We start from the raw sequence: 16,269 nt of genomic DNA on the forward strand, positions 1-16,269 counted from the left end.
GACGCCACTACCTTTCTAGGAAGAGACGAACACTACATTATGATTATTATCATTTTTAAATAGTGGAAAATAGCAGAACTACAACAGATCTACACAGTGACGGCCTTATATATGTTTCAGTCGTTACAATTGAAACCTATAGGGTACTGACCTATAGTTTACATAGGGTACTGACCTATGGGTACTGACCTATAGGGTACTGACCTATAGTCTCCATAGGGTACTGACCTATGGGTACTGACCTATAGTCTCCATAGGGTACTGACCTATAGGGTACTGACCTATAGTCTCCATAGGGTACTGACCTATGGGTACTGACCTATAGTCTCCATAGGGTACTGACCTATAGGGTACTGACCTATAGGGTACTGACCTATAGTCTCCATAGGGTACTCCAGGATGGAGGGCGTCAGGGTGTATGGGTACTCGTACGGCGTGTAGATGATGCCGCTCTCGGGTCCGGTCTGCTGCATCAGTGCCGCGTGGTGCGGGTTCCCGCCCGGCATGAGGGCGGAGCTCTGGATCTGGCGAATCAGAGGCATGAGCTGCGGCGACATGGACGACATGGAGGTGGGGGCGGGGCTCCGCTGCATCTGCTGCATGACGGGGGAGTGGCCTGTGATCATCCTGGGAGCGCCTTGGAGGCCCTGGGGCGACGCCAGGCTGAACGTCATGGTGTGGGCTGCACGCACACGCACACATGTTCATGCACATGCACACGCACGCACACACACACACACACACACACACACGTACATGTACACGCGCACACACACACACACGCACACATACATGCACACACACATACATGCACACATACGCAAACACACACAAAAAAGGGAGGAGACAAGAAAAATTTAAAAAATTGTCTATTTCAGTGGTTCTCAACCAGTGGTCCGAGGGTCCTTGAGGGGGTTCCAGCTGGTCCCTATAGCTAAATGATGGGGAGCTGGTAACCAAATGAACCCTTATATAGATCTTTAGCTCTTGAGCGCTCTCAAAGGTTAAAATATTGTTAGACATCTGCATTACTTAATTTACAAGAAGCCCACACAATTAGAGAATGTAGAAGAATTGCTATTTCGATCAACATTTGCCTGTTATCTCTCCTAATGGTACCACTTCATAAATACAGCAGGGAATTGTCTTATCCAGCGACAACAAAATATTCTTTAATCTTGGGTCTGAGAGGCTAAATGTCATCAAATGGTGGTTCCGTGGCTCAAATGGGTCTGAGAGGCTAAATGTCATCAGATGGTGGTTCCGTGGCTCAAATGCTGGATAAATAATGGGCCTTGATATGAAAATGGTTTAAACCACTGGTCTGTTTAAGAAACAGAAACAGAGCTATCGTCCACATTAGATACAGTAGACCCTGTGTTTCCAGTGATGATGTCATCAGCAGTGACGATGTCATCCTTACGTGTCTTGATGTTGGCGTCTCTGTAGGTTCCGTTCAGAATGGCCAGCTCCATCAGCTGCATCTTCTTTAGGCTGTCCTCCCCCTCCGCCTGAATGCGCACACACACACACACACACACACGCACACACACGCGCACACGCACACACAGACACAGACACAGACAGAGTATTGGGTCAGACTCCCATTGGCTTACCGAGGGGTCGAGGGACAACATAGCCAAAGCATTTCCGTGGTTCCATTGATCCCCCTGAACTAGACGATCTGCAAGCTGACGACACATTGTGAGCTTGTAGATCGACAACAATGTAGATCGACGACCACGCTTCAAGAAGAGTTTCCTTCACCCTTTTTACTACAAGCAGCAAAATGTCAACAGCACCAACCGTGCTGCTGCAGTGGGTCATAGGTCGTAGCTCGCAGGTCATAGTAACCATGTACGAGACACGAGACAGGCAAATAAATCATTTACATCTCCCAAAGTTCCGTACTGGTCTGTGTCAGTTCTCCATCAGACACAGACGGGGGGGGCAGCTATGGAACACCTATACAGCAATCTCATCAAATTCTACTTCATTAAAACATTTCAAACATAAGTTTAGGACCCACTTAATTGACCAGATCACCTAATTATTATTTCTTTGTATCATCTCTTCTTTTCTCTAATCATGTAGATAACCAACAATTATAAATCATGTTCTTGTTGTGTTTTTGTTTTGTTGTTTTGATCATGTTTTATATGCTGCAATCATTCTATATCTACAATGTTTCATTATAATCTATATAGGTAGAGGCCTCGTATAAGCCAATGTTTCATTATAATCTATATAGGTAGAGGCCTCGTATAAGCCAATGTTTCATTATAATCTATATAGGTAGAGGCCTCGTATAAGCCAATGTTTCATTATAATCTATATAGGTAGAGGCCTCGTAGAAGCCAATGTTTCATTATAATCTATATAGGTAGAGGCCTCCTATAAGCCAATGTTTCATTATAATCTATATAGGTAGAGGCCTTGTATAAGCCAATGTTTCATTATAATCTATATAGGTAGAGGCCTCGTATAAGCCAATGTTTCATTATAATCTATATAGGTAGAGGCCTCCTATAAGCCCCTTGGGTTTTTTGCCTCAGGTACTATACAGGTACTATAGCTTATCAAGGGTTATGCTTAGACAATATAAGGTACTATAGCTTATCAAGGGTTATGCTTAGACAATATAAGGTACTATAGCTTATCAAGGGTTAGGCTTAGACAATATAAGGTACTATAGCTTATCAAGGGTTAGGCTTAGACAATATAAGGTACTATAGCTTATCAAGGGTTATGCTTAGACAATATAAGGTACTATAGCTTATCAAGGGTTAGGCTTAGACAATATAAGGTACTATAGCTTATCAAGGGTTAGGCTTAGACAATATAAGGTACTATAGCTTATCAAGGGTTAGGCTTAGACAATATAAGGTACTATAGCTTATCAAGGGTTATGCTTAGACAATATAAGGTACTATAGCTTATCAAGGGTTATGCTTAGACAATATAAGGTACTATAGCTTATCAAGGGTTAGGCTTAGACAATATAAGGTACTATAGCTTATCAAGGGTTATGCTTAGACAATATAAGGTACTATAGCTTATCAAGGGTTAGGCTTAGACAATATAAGGTACTATAGCTTATCAAGGGTTAGGCTTAGACAATATAAGGTACTATAGCTTATCAAGGGTTAGGCTTAGACAATATAAGGTACTATAGCTTATCAAGGGTTATGCTTAGACAATATAAGGTACTATAGCTTATCAAGGGTTAGGCTTAGACAATATAAGGTACTATAGCTTATCAAGGGTTATGCTTAGACAATATAAGGTACTATAGCTTATCAAGGGTTAGGCTTAGACAATATAAGGTACTATAGCTTATCAAGGGTTAGGCTTAGACAATATAAGGTACTATAGCTTATCAAGGGTTAGGCTTAGACAATATAAGGTACTATAGCTTATCAAGGGTTAGGCTTAGACAATATAAGGTACTATAGCTTATCAAGGGTTAGGCTTAGACAATATAAGGTACTATAGCTTATCAAGGGTTATGCTTAGACAATATAAGGTACTATAGCTTATCAAGGGTTATGCTTAGACAATATAAGGTACTATAGCTTATCAAGGGTTAGGCTTAGACAATATAAGGTACTATAGCTTATCAAGGGTTATGCTTAGACAATATAAGGTACTATAGCTTATCAAGGGTTATGCTTAGACAATATAAGGTACTATAGCTTATCAAGGGTTAGGCTTAGACAATATAAGGTACTATAGCTTATCAAGGGTTAGGCTTAGACAATATAAGGTACTATAGCTTATCAAGGGTTATGCTTAGACAATATAAGGTACTATAGCTTATCAAGGGTTATGCTTAGACAATATAAGGTACTATAGCTTATCAAGGGTTATGCTTAGACAATATAAGGTACTATAGCTTATCAAGGGTTAGGCTTAGACAATATAAGGTACTATAGCTTATCAAGGGTTATGCTTAGACAATATAAGGTACTATAGCTTATCAAGGGTTAGGCTTAGACAATATAAGGTACTATAGCTTATCAAGGGTTATGCTTAGACAATATAAGGTACTATAGCTTATCAAGGGTTATGCTTAGACAATATAAGGTACTATAGCTTATCAGGTCGGCTAGTTTCACACTAGCTGTTTACAACAAAGTATAAAACGGTTATAAAACTGAGCGCACACACACACACACACACACACACACACACACACACACACACACACACACACGCACACACACACACGCACACACACACACACACACACACACGCACACACACACACACACACACACACACACGCACACACACACGCACACACGCACACAGAGACACACAGCGAGACGATCAGATTCCTCAGCTGTATCAGGACGTGTCACGGTGGAACCGGTCCAGTCAAAGAGCTGCTATTGTTTCCGTGCGTTTTGGAAACGCTCCGTCAACATTATGGAAATGTATTCCACGGCTAATTCATTCTAACCTATTCCGTTTTTTTTTCTCTTTTTGTTTTTGTCTTGTAGAAACAGTAGGAGGTGGAATGGCTGCTTTTGTTGTTTGTTCCGTTTGGCCTTTGGGTTCAATCGTTGCATTGTTGGCGCCGGACCCCCCATTATCAACTTAAGAACTGTTTTATACTTCTTTGTCTCTTAAAAAATAGCCGATAATTATTTTCAAAAGATTTCCATACATTTGTAAAACTTCTGAAATGGAACATTCTGTGTAATTATAATTTTTTACTTTTGGTGCTGTAAATGTATTTTGATGCAAATTCTACATTCTTAGACTTTTACTTGTAACAGAGTATTTCTACAATGTGGTATTGCTACTTTTACTGGAGTAAGAACCTGGGTACTTCCAGCATTAGGGACGGATGGATGGGCTGTCACACGTTAGCTTAGCGTTAGCTCTGGATCAGGTTGCATGGCTGTGAAAAGCCTGTTTGATTTACTGTTCATAGCAAGGTCGATCGACTGGGTTACGCTAGCTATAGCGCTGCCTTGAACTTACACACACATGTATGCACATGCACGCACACACACACTGACACACACACACCCACGCACGCACATTATTATGCATTCAGTGCTGGCATTAATGTAAATTATGTTAACACATACACTACAGTACACACAGTAACGACCACACATGTACCCACAACACACACATTATACACCATTATGTATGCGTTACACGCACACACAGGCGTCAGGCACGCACACACTGCCTCCACTGTTACATGTGTGTGTGTGACTGTAAATGGTAAATGGTAAATGGTGCATTTATATAGCGCCTTTATCCAAGGCGCTTTACATAGATTGTGCATTACATTCACCCATTCACACACACATTCACACACCAATGGCAGCGGAAACCATGCAAGGCACCAACCAGCACATCAGGAGCAATTAGGGGTTCAGTGTCTTGCTCAAGGACACTTCGACAGTAACTGGGGGAGCCCGGGTTCGAACTGGCAACCTTACGGTTACCATCCAGGCACTCTACCCCTGAGCCACCACCGCCCCACACTGTGTGTGTGTGTGTGTGTGTGTGTGTGTGTGTGTGTGTGTGTGTGTGTGTGTGTGTGTGTGTGTGTGTTGATTTACCAATCAGTAAGCTGTATTAGGTTATGGTCACTCTAATGACCAATCACTGACTGACCTCCATCAGGAATTCGGGCAAAAGACAGCAAAAGAAAACGTATAAAATGTCCACGTGCGCTGCACGAGTGCATGCGAGAAAGCTCACACACACACACACACACACACACACACACACACACACACACACACACACACACACACACACACACACACACACACACACACACACACACACACACACACAATCATCTTCTGGCTAGGGGAAAAACTGAAGAAATGTTATCATTGAGCTGGGGACCCCCAGGAAGGCTTCTCTGGACCCCCAGGAAGACTTCTCTGGACCCCCAGGAAGACTTCTCTGGACCCCCAGGAAGACTTCTCTGGGACCCCCAGGAAGACTTCTCTGGACCCCCAGGAAGGCTTCTCTGGACCCCCAGGAAGGCTTCTCTGGACCCCCAGGAAGGCTTCTCTGGACCCCCAGGAAGGCTTCTCTGGACCCCCAGGAAGGCTTCTCTGGACCCCCAGGAAGACTTCTCTGGACCCCCAGGAAGACTTCTCTGGGACCCCCAGGAAGACTTCTCTGGACCCCCAGGAAGGCTTCTCTGGACCCCCAGGAAGACTTCTCTGGACCCCCAGGAAGGCTTCTCTGGACCCCCAGGAAGACTTCTCTGGACCCCCAGGAAGGCTTCTCTGGACCCCCAGGAAGACTTCTCTGGACCCCCAGGAAGGCTTCTCTGGACCCCCAGGAAGACTTCTCTGGACCCCCAGGAAGACTTCTCTGGACCCCCAGGAAGGCTTCTCTGGACCCCCAGGAAGACTTCTCTGTCTGGACTTTGAGACGGATTAATCTATAGTCAGAGAGTGATCTAGTCAGAGAGTGATCTAGTCAGAGAGTGATCTAGTCAGAGAGTGATCTAGTCAGAGAGTGGCGACACTAGCGTTGCCTCCCATTGTAACAATGACATGAGGAAGTTCTCATTCTAACTCAACGGGATATAGTTCCAGCCAATAGGAGAGCAATGTTTGGAACTATAGCCAATAGCTTAACGGCGAGATCAAAGCGTTTCGCTACTCTACACTCTGACCAATCACTGCAGGTCTACCAGACGACCTCACTAGAGGTTAAAGAGGGGGGGGGGGTCCATACTGCAGTCACAACACCTGTTCTGTGTGTGTGTGTGTGTGTGTGTGTGTGTGTGTGTGTGTGTGTGTGTGTGTGTGTGCTTGCGCATGCGAGGTTGAGGTCAGGGCAGAGGTTAAGGTCAGGTAGTTACGACTGATGTTCGGGGATGGAATTAGAGCTATAGGTTGAGGTTAAAGTTGAAAGCGTTAAAACACTATACACAGTCAGGTTGAGGTTAGGGTGAAGTTTAAACCACTTAAACACTATAATAATAAACACTTGGTTGACCCAGCGGAGTACCCCCCCCCCCCCCCGCTCCTGTTTTCACCATCTTAAATATCTTGGCCAAAAATAACCAACTTGTGGTGAGCTTGTAGGTCGTGATGTCATCTGAGAGATATAATATAATATAATACATGTGATCTATTTTCACACCGTAATAAGCCACAACGTGGACGCTATGGGGTTGAAGTGGTTAAAGTTTAGGTTAATCAGACCAGTGTGTGTCCAGAGGAAACCTCGTGTGAATCTGATCTCAGGTCAGAATGGGTTATGGTAAAGTCTAAAATGTAGATTAACAGTTTGACTGTTTTTTACGATTAACCCGCATTTTAATCAACCCCCCTTCACTGCCGAGATTGTTGTATTACCTTTAGAGCATACGCTGAATTATTTGGGCTTTTAATCCGCGAAAATCCATCAAAAAAAGCTCCCGTGGTTTGTTATGATCTGTGTGTAGCATCCACCATCTTGGTGCACCCGGAAGACGCACACAAGATTGGTTTCAATGAGGCGTTGCACTCAATGCATTTCCATTGGCCTCAATTTCCCAGAAGCCCTAGCAGCCCACAGCATGTGACGATTTCCGGTTTCGTCATCACAGCGAAGGCATCCAGTCTCATACTCCGCGACGAAGACGGATTTTCTTTTGATTCATTACATTACGGCGGATTAAACACATAAAACAAAAGGCGGGTATGTCCGAAACGGCAGCGACATTAACCTGGAGTAATCCATTCGCGACACGGAAACTGTTAAAGCCCAAACCACACGATGCGATGCGACCATATCCACTGGTTTAGCGATTTGCATCATGGTGACCCTTTGGTGACATATCACACCCAGGGGGGGGGGGTCATGGGGACCCTTTGGTGACATATCACACCCAGGGGGGGGCAGTCAGACAGATATTTCGTGAAGCCAGTAGGAAATTGGGACTTCCTGAAAGTTCATATAATGGCCTGTTGTGGCGCTGTCTGTCATTGGGCCCAAAAAAACCCCTCCATAGAGGCCCATGTATTTGGGCCCAACTTCACCTAGACCGTATTACCTTAATAAACATGGTCATGAATACTTTCTGCTTCACCTAGACTGTATTACCTTAATAAACATGGTCATGAATACTTTATGCTTCACCTAGACTGTATTACCCTAATAAACATGGTCATGAATACTTTCTGCTTCACCTAGACTGTATTACCCTAATAAACATGGTCATGAATACTTTATGCTTCCAGTCACTAGTTTAAAGTCTCATTTCTCATGTCATATTATTCTTTTTGGAAAACTATGGTCCCATTTATTTAAAAAATGACCATAAAGTTGCGTATGTTCTGAGGGGCGTGGCTACCGTTACAGTCTATGAACGGGAGCCACCCCCCGTTCCGAGTCAAAATAAAAACCAACGAAGAGTAAGGGGGGGGGGGAAGTCCCGCCTCGTTGTCTGGGCCAGCCAATGGGCCAGCTGGGCCCAAACGGATCTAGAAATATGGCGACTTACAGTGGAAGGAATGACAGGCTTCATTTTACGTCCATGTTAGACCCGGGGAACGCTTTGTCCATATCTTTTACAGTCTATGATCACACCGCAGAGACAGCGCTGAAACCGTCCTGACCCTTTGGTGTGGTTAGGGCTTTGGGCTAAGTTCTAAAGTTTAGGTGAGGGTAAAAGTCCATAGACACACTAGGGCTTTAAGCAACTAGTCGACTAGTACATCCACTAGTTGACCTCGTTGGTACTAGTTGACTAGTTGGTTAACACATTCTGACCTGAGATCAGATTCATACGAGGTTTCCACTGGACACACACTGGTCTGATTAACCCATTCTGACCTGAGATCAGATTCTAAAAATGTCAGTCGTTCTTCGATTTATAGCTAAAGCATAACATGATGCTAACACCAAAATGGGTTCCCGTTCAGAATGGGTTAAAAGAAAAAGAAATAATAATAATTCCGTCCTGTTTTTGTACGGTAGATTATAGTTATAGTCACCAATGTACACAGTTTGTAAATGTACAAATATTATTAACAAAAAGAAGGAAGAAAAACGTATAGTTTGTGTTAAAGGGTAAAAGTTTATAGGTATGTGTGTAAGTAAGTGGTCACGATTAGGGCAGCGTTTATAGTTTATAGGTATGTGTGTAAGTAAGAGGTCACGATTAGGGCAGCGTTTATAGTTTATAGGTATGTGTGTAAGTAAGAGGTCACGATTAGGGCAGCGTTTATAGTTTATAGGTATGTGTGTAAGTAAGAGGTCACGATTAGGGCAGCGTTTATAGTTTATAGGTATGTGTGTAAGTAAGAGGTCACGATTAGGGCAGCGTTTATAGTTTATAGGTATGTGTGTAAGTAAGTGGTCACGATTAGGGCAGCGTTTATAGTTTATAGGTATGTGTGTAAGTAAGAGGTCACGATTAGGGCAGCGTTTATAGTTTATAGGTATGTGTGTAAGTAAGAGGTCACGATTAGGGCAGCGTTTATAGTTTATAGGTATGTGTGTAAGTAAGAGGTCACGATTAGGGCAGCGTTTATAGTTTATAGGTATGTGTGTAAGTAAGTGGTCACGATTAGGGCAGCGTTTATAGTTTATAGGTATGTGTGTAAGTAAGTGGTCACGATTAGGGCAGCGTTTATAGTTTATAGTTATGTGTGTAAGTAAGAGGTCACGATTAGGGCAGCGTTTATAGTTTATAGGTATGTGTGTAAGTAAGTGGTCACGATTAGGGCAGCGTTTATAGTTTATAGGTATGTGTGTAAGTAAGAGGTCACGATTAGGGCAGCGTTTATAGTTTATAGGTATGTGTGTAAGTAAGAGGTCACGATTAGGGCAGCGTTTATAGTTTATAGGTATGTATGTAAGTAAGAGGTCACGATTAGGGCAGCGTTTATAGTTTATAGGTATGTGTGTAAGTAAGAGGTCACGATTAGGGCAGCGTTTATAGTTTATAGGTATGTGTGTAAGTAAGTGGTCATGATTAGGGCAGCGTTTATAGTTTATAGGTATGTGTGTAAGTAAGTGGTCACGATTAGGGCAGCGTTTATAGTTTATAGGTATGTGTGTAAGTAAGAGGTCACGATTAGGGCAGCGTTTATAGTTTATAGGTATGTGTGTAAGTAAGAGGTCATGATTAGGGCAGCGTTTATAGTTTATAGGTATGTGTGTAAGTAAGAGGTCACGATTAGGGCAGCGTTTATAGTTTATAGGTATGTGTGTAAGTAAGTGGTCACGATTAGGGCAGCGTTTATAGTTTATAGGTATGTGTGTAAGTAAGTGGTCACGATTAGGGCAGCGTTTATAGTTTATAGGTATGTGTGTAAGTAAGTGGTCACGATTACGGCAGCGTTTATAGTTTATAGGTATGTGTGTAAGTAAGAGGTCACGATTAGGGCAGCGTTTATAGTTTATAGGTATGTGTGTAAGTAAGTGGTCACGATTAGGGCAGCGTTTATAGTTTATAGTTATGTGTGTAAGTAAGTGGTCACCATTAGGGCAGAGTTTATAGTTTATAGGTATGTGTGTAAGTAAGTGGTCACCATTAGGGCAGCGTTTATAGTTTATAGGTATGTGTGTAAGTAAGTGGTCACGATTAGGGCAGCGTTTATAGTTTATAGGTATGTGTGTAAGTAAGTGGTCACGATTAGGGCAGCGTTTATAGTTTATAGTTATGTGTGTAAGTAAGAGGTCACGATTAGGGCAGCGTTTATAGTTTATAGGTATGTGTGTAAGTAAGTGGTCACGATTAGGGCAGCGTTTATAGTTTATAGTTATGTGTGTAAGTAAGAGGTCACGATTAGGGCAGCGTTTATAGTTTATAGGTATGTGTGTAAGTAAGTGGTCACCATTAGGGCAGCGTTTATAGTTTATAGGTATGTGTGTAAGTAAGTGGTCACGATTAGGGCAGCGTTTATAGTTTATAGTTATGTGTGTAAGTAAGAGGTCACGATTAGGGCAGCGTTTATAGTTTATAGTTATGTGTGTAAGTAAGAGGTCACGATTAGGGCAGCGTTTATAGTTTATAGGTATGTGTGTAAGTAAGTGGTCACGATTAGGGCAGCGTTTATAGTTTATAGGTATGTGTGTAAGTAAGAGGTCACGATTAGGGCAGCGTTTAAAGTTTATAGGTATGTGTGTAAGTAAGTGGTCACGATTAGGGCAGCGTTTATAGTTTATAGGTATGTGTGTAAGTAAGAGGTCACGATTAGGGCAGCGTTTATAGTTTATAGGTATGTGTGTAAGTAAGAGGTCACGATTAGGGCAGCGTTTATAGTTTATAGTTATGTGTGTAAGTAAGTGGTCACGATTAGGGCAGCGTTTATAGTTTATAGTTATGTGTGTAAGTAAGTGGTCACGATTAGGGCAGCGTTTATAGTTTATAGGTATGTGTGTAAGTAAGAGGTCACGATTAGGGCAGCGTTTATAGTTTATAGGTATGTGTGTAAGTAAGAGGTCACGATTAGGGCAGCGTTTATAGTTTATAGTTATGTGTGTAAGTAAGAGGTCACGATTAGGGCAGCGTTTATAGTTTATAGGTATGTGTGTAAGTAAGTGGTCACGATTAGGGCAGCGTTTATAGTTTATAGGTATGTGTGTAAGTAAGTGGTCACGATTAGGGCAGCGTTTATAGTTTATAGTTATGTGTGTAAGTAAGAGGTCACGATTAGGGCAGCGTTTATAGTTTATAGGTATGTGTGTAAGTAAGTGGTCACCATTAGGGCAGCGTTTATAGTTTATAGGTATGTGTGTAAGTAAGTGGTCACGATTAGGGCAGCGTTTATAGTTTATAGTTATGTGTGTAAGTAAGAGGTCACGATTAGGGCAGCGTTTATAGTTTATAGTTATGTGTGTAAGTAAGAGGTCACGATTAGGGCAGCGTTTATAGTTTATAGGTATGTGTGTAAGTAAGTGGTCACGATTAGGGCAGCGTTTATAGTTTATAGGTATGTGTGTAAGTAAGTGGTCACGATTAGGGCAGCGTTTATAGTTTATAGGTATGTGTGTAAGTAAGTGGTCACGATTAGGGCAGCGTTTATAGTTTATAGTTATGTGTGTAAGTAAGAGGTCACGATTAGGGCAGCGTTTATAGTTTATAGTTATGTGTGTAAGTAAGAGGTCACGATTAGGGCAGCGTTTATAGTTTATAGGTATGTGTGTAAGTAAGTGGTCACGATTAGGGCAGCGTTTATAGTTTATAGGTATGTGTGTAAGTAAGAGGTCACGATTAGGGCAGCGTTTATAGTTTATAGGTATGTGTGTAAGTAAGAGGTCACGATTAGGGCAGCGTTTATAGTTTATAGTTATGTGTGTAAGTAAGTGGTCACGATTAGGGCAGCGTTTATAGTTTATAGTTATGTGTGTAAGTAAGTGGTCACGATTAGGGCAGCGTTTATAGTTTATAGGTATGTGTGTAAGTAAGAGGTCACGATTAGGGCAGCGTTTATAGTTTATAGGTATGTGTGTAAGTAAGAGGTCACGATTAGGGCAGCGTTTATAGGTATGTGTGTAAGTAAGTGGTCACGATTAGGGCAGCGTTTATAGTTTATAGTTATGTGTGTAAGTAAGTGGTCACGATTAGGGCAGCGTTTATAGTTTATAGGTATGTGTGTAAGTAAGAGGTCACGATTAGGGCAGCGTTTAAAGTTTATAGGTATGTGTGTAAGTAAGTGGTCACGATTAGGGCAGCGTTTATAGTTTATAGGTATGTGTGTAAGTAAGAGGTCACGATTAGGGCAGCGTTTATAGTTTATAGGTATGTGTGTAAGTAAGTGGTCACGATTAGGGCAGCGTTTATAGTTTATAGGTATGTGTGTAAGTAAGTGGTCACGATTAGGGCAGCGTTTATAGTTTATAGGTATGTGTGTAAGTAAGTGGTCACGATTAGGGCAGCGTTTATAGTTTATAGGTATGTGTGTAAGTAAGAGGTCACGATTAGGGCAGCGTTTATAGTTTATAGTTATGTGTGTAAGTAAGAGGTCACGATTAGGGCAGCGTTTATAGTTTATAGGTATGTGTGTAAGTAAGTGGTCACGATTAGGGCAGCGTTTATAGTTTATAGTTATGTGTGTAAGTAAGTGGTCACGATTCGGGCAGCGTTTATAGTTTATAGGTATGTGTGTAAGTAAGAGGTCACGATTAGGGCAGCGTTTATAGTTTATAGTTATGTGTGTAAGTAAGTGGTCACGATTCGGGCAGCGTTTATAGTTTATAGGTATGTGTGTAAGTAAGTGGTCACGATTAGGGCAGCGTTTATAGTTTATAGGTATGTGTGTAAGTAAGAGGTCACGATTAGGGCAGCGTTTATAGGTATGTGTGTAAGTAAGAGGTCACGATTAGGGCAGCGTTTATAGTTTATAGGTATGTGTGTAAGTAAGAGGTCACGATTAGGGCAGCGTTTATAGTTTATAGGTATGTGTGTAAGTAAGTGGTCACGATTAGGGCAGCGTTTATAGTTTATAGGTATGTGTGTAAGTAAGAGGTCACGATTAGGGCAGCGTTTATAGTTTATAGGTATGTGTGTAAGTAAGTGGTCACGATTAGGGCAGCGTTTATAGTTTATAGTTATGTGTGTAAGTAAGTGGTCACGATTAGGGCAGCGTTTATAGTTTATAGTTATGTGTGTAAGTAAGAGGTCACGATTAGGGCAGCGTTTATAGTTTATAGGTATGTGTGTAAGTAAGAGGTCACGATTAGGGCAGCGTTTATAGTTTATAGGTATGTGTGTAAGTAAGAGGTCACGATTAGGGCAGCGTTTATAGTTTATAGGTATGTGTGTAAGTAAGAGGTCACGATTAGGGCAGCGTTTATGGTTTATAGTTTATAGGTATGTGTGTAAGTAAGTGGTCACGATTAGGGCAGCGTTTATGGTTTATAGTTTATAGGTATGTGTGTAAGTAAGTGGTCACGATTAGGGCAGCGTTTATAGTTTATAGGTATGTGTGTAAGTAAGAGGTCACCATTAGGGCAGCGTTTATAGTTTATAGTTATGTGTGTAAGTAAGTGGTCACGATTAGGGCAGCGTTTATAGTTTATAGGTATGTGTGTAAGTAAGTGGTCACGATTAGGGCAGCGTTTATGGTTTATAGTTTATAGGTATGTGTGTAAGTAAGTGGTCACGATTAGGGCAGCGTTTATGGTTTATAGTTTATAGGTATGTGTGTAAGTAAGAGGTCACGATTAGGGCAGCGTTTATGGTTTATAGTTTATAGGTATGTGTGTAAGTAAGTGGTCACGATTAGGGCAGCGTTTATAGTTTATAGGTATGTGTGTAAGTAAGAGGTCACCATTAGGGCAGCGTTTATAGTTTATAGGTATGTGTGTAAGTAAGTGGTCACGATTAGGGCAGCGTTTATAGTTTATAGGTATGTGTGTAAGTAAGTGGTCACGATTAGGGCAGCGTTTATAGTTTATAGGTATGTGTGTAAGTAAGTGGTCACGATTAGGGCAGCGTTTATAGTTTATAGGTATGTGTGTAAGTAAGTGGTCACCATTAGGGCAGCGTTTATAGTTTATAGTTATGTGTGTAAGTAAGAGGTCACGATTAGGGCAGCGTTTATAGTTTATAGGTATGTGTGTAAGTAAGAGGTCACGATTAGGGCAGCGTTTATAGTTTATAGGTATGTGTGTAAGTAAGAGGTCACGATTAGGGCAGCGTTTATAGTTTATAGGTATGTGTGTAAGTAAGTGGTCACGATTAGGGCAGCGTTTATAGTTTATAGGTATGTGTGTAAGTAAGTGGTCACGATTAGGGCAGCGTTTATAGTTTATAGGTATGTGTGTAAGTAAGAGGTCACGATTAGGGCAGCGTTTATAGTTTATAGGTATGTGTGTAAGTAAGTGGTCACGATTAGGGCAGCGTTTATAGTTTATAGTTATGTGTGTAAGTAAGAGGTCACGATTAGGGCAGCGTTTATAGTTTATAGGTATGTGTGTAAGTAAGTGGTCACGATTAGGGCAGCGTTTATAGTTTATAGGTATGTGTGTAAGTAAGAGGTCACGATTAGGGCAGCGTTTATAGTTTATAGGTATGTGTGTAAGTAAGTGGTCACGATTAGGGCAGCGTTTATAGTTTATAGTTATGTGTGTAAGTAAGAGGTCACGATTAGGGCAGCGTTTATAGTTTATAGGTATGTGTGTAAGTAAGTGGTCACGATTAGGGCAGCGTTTATAGTTTATAGGTATGTGTGTAAGTAAGAGGTCACGATTAGGGCAGCGTTTATAGTTTATAGGTATGTGTGTAAGTAAGTGGTCACGATTAGGGCAGCGTTTATAGTTTATAGGTATGTGTGTAAGTAAGTGGTCACGATTAGGGCAGCGTTTATAGTTTATAGGTATGTGTGTAAGTAAGTGGTCACGATTAGGGCAGCGTTTATAGTTTATAGGTATGTGTGTAAGTAAGTGGTCACGATTAGGGCAGCGTTTATAGTTTATAGGTATGTGTGTAAGTAAGTGGTCACGATTAGGGCAGCGTTTATAGTTTATAGTTATGTGTGTAAGTAAGTGGTCACGATTAGGGCAGCGTTTATAGTTTATAGTTATGTGTGTAAGTAAGAGGTCACGATTAGGGCAGCGTTTATAGTTTATAGTTATGTGTGTAAGTAAGTGGTCACCATTAGGGCAGCGTTTATAGTTTATAGTTATGTGTGTAAGTAAGTGGTCACGATTAGGGCAGCGTTTATAGTTTATAGGTATGTGTGTAAGTAAGTGGTCACCATTAGGGCAGCGTTTATAGTTTATAGTTATGTGTGTAAGTAAGAGGTCACGATTAGGGCAGCGTTTATAGTTTATAGGTATGTGTGTAAGTAAGAGGTCACGATTAGGGCAGCGTTTATAGTTTATAGGTATGTGTGTAAGTAAGTGGTCACGATTAGGGCAGCGTTTATAGTTTATAGGTATGTGTGTAAGTAAGTGGTCACGATTAGGGCAGCGTTTATAGTTTATAGGTATGTGTGTAAGTAAGTGGTCACGATTAGGGCAGCGTTTATAGTTTATAGGTATGTGTGTAAGTAAGTGGTCACGATTAGGGCAGCGTTTATAGTTTATAGGTATGTGTGTAAGTAAGTGGTCACGATTAGGGCAGCGTTTATAGTTTATAGGTATGTGTGTAAGTAAGAGGTCACGATTAGGGCAGCGTTTATAGTTTATAGTTATGTGTGTAAGTAAGTGGTCACGATTAGGGCAGCGTTTATAGTTTATAGGTATGTGTGTGAGTAAGAGGTCACGATTAGGGCAGCGTTTATAGTTTATAGTTATGTGTGTAAGTAAGTGGTCACGATTAGGGCAGCG

General features: G+C 41.5%; 1 protein-coding gene across 1 annotated transcript in view; it reads right to left on the reverse strand.

Moving 5' to 3' along the window:
• Positions 1-16,269, reverse strand: part of LOC310874796 (KH domain-containing RNA-binding protein qki.L-like) — a gene marked incomplete at its 5' end in the record, with an annotated part of 39,735 nt that overhangs the window by 10,301 nt on the left and 13,165 nt on the right. Inside the window, 2 exons of the mRNA XM_083787660.1 lie at positions 374-682; positions 1,424-1,511. Of these exons, the coding sequence (XP_083643786.1) occupies positions 374-682; positions 1,424-1,511 (397 nt within the window). The remainder of the gene's footprint in view (positions 1-373; positions 683-1,423; positions 1,512-16,269) is intronic.

This window comes from Protomyctophum parallelum (genome assembly GCF_964188405.1).
Source record: "Protomyctophum parallelum genome assembly, chromosome: 17".
NCBI classification, from domain to species: domain Eukaryota; kingdom Metazoa; phylum Chordata; class Actinopteri; order Myctophiformes; family Myctophidae; genus Protomyctophum; species Protomyctophum parallelum.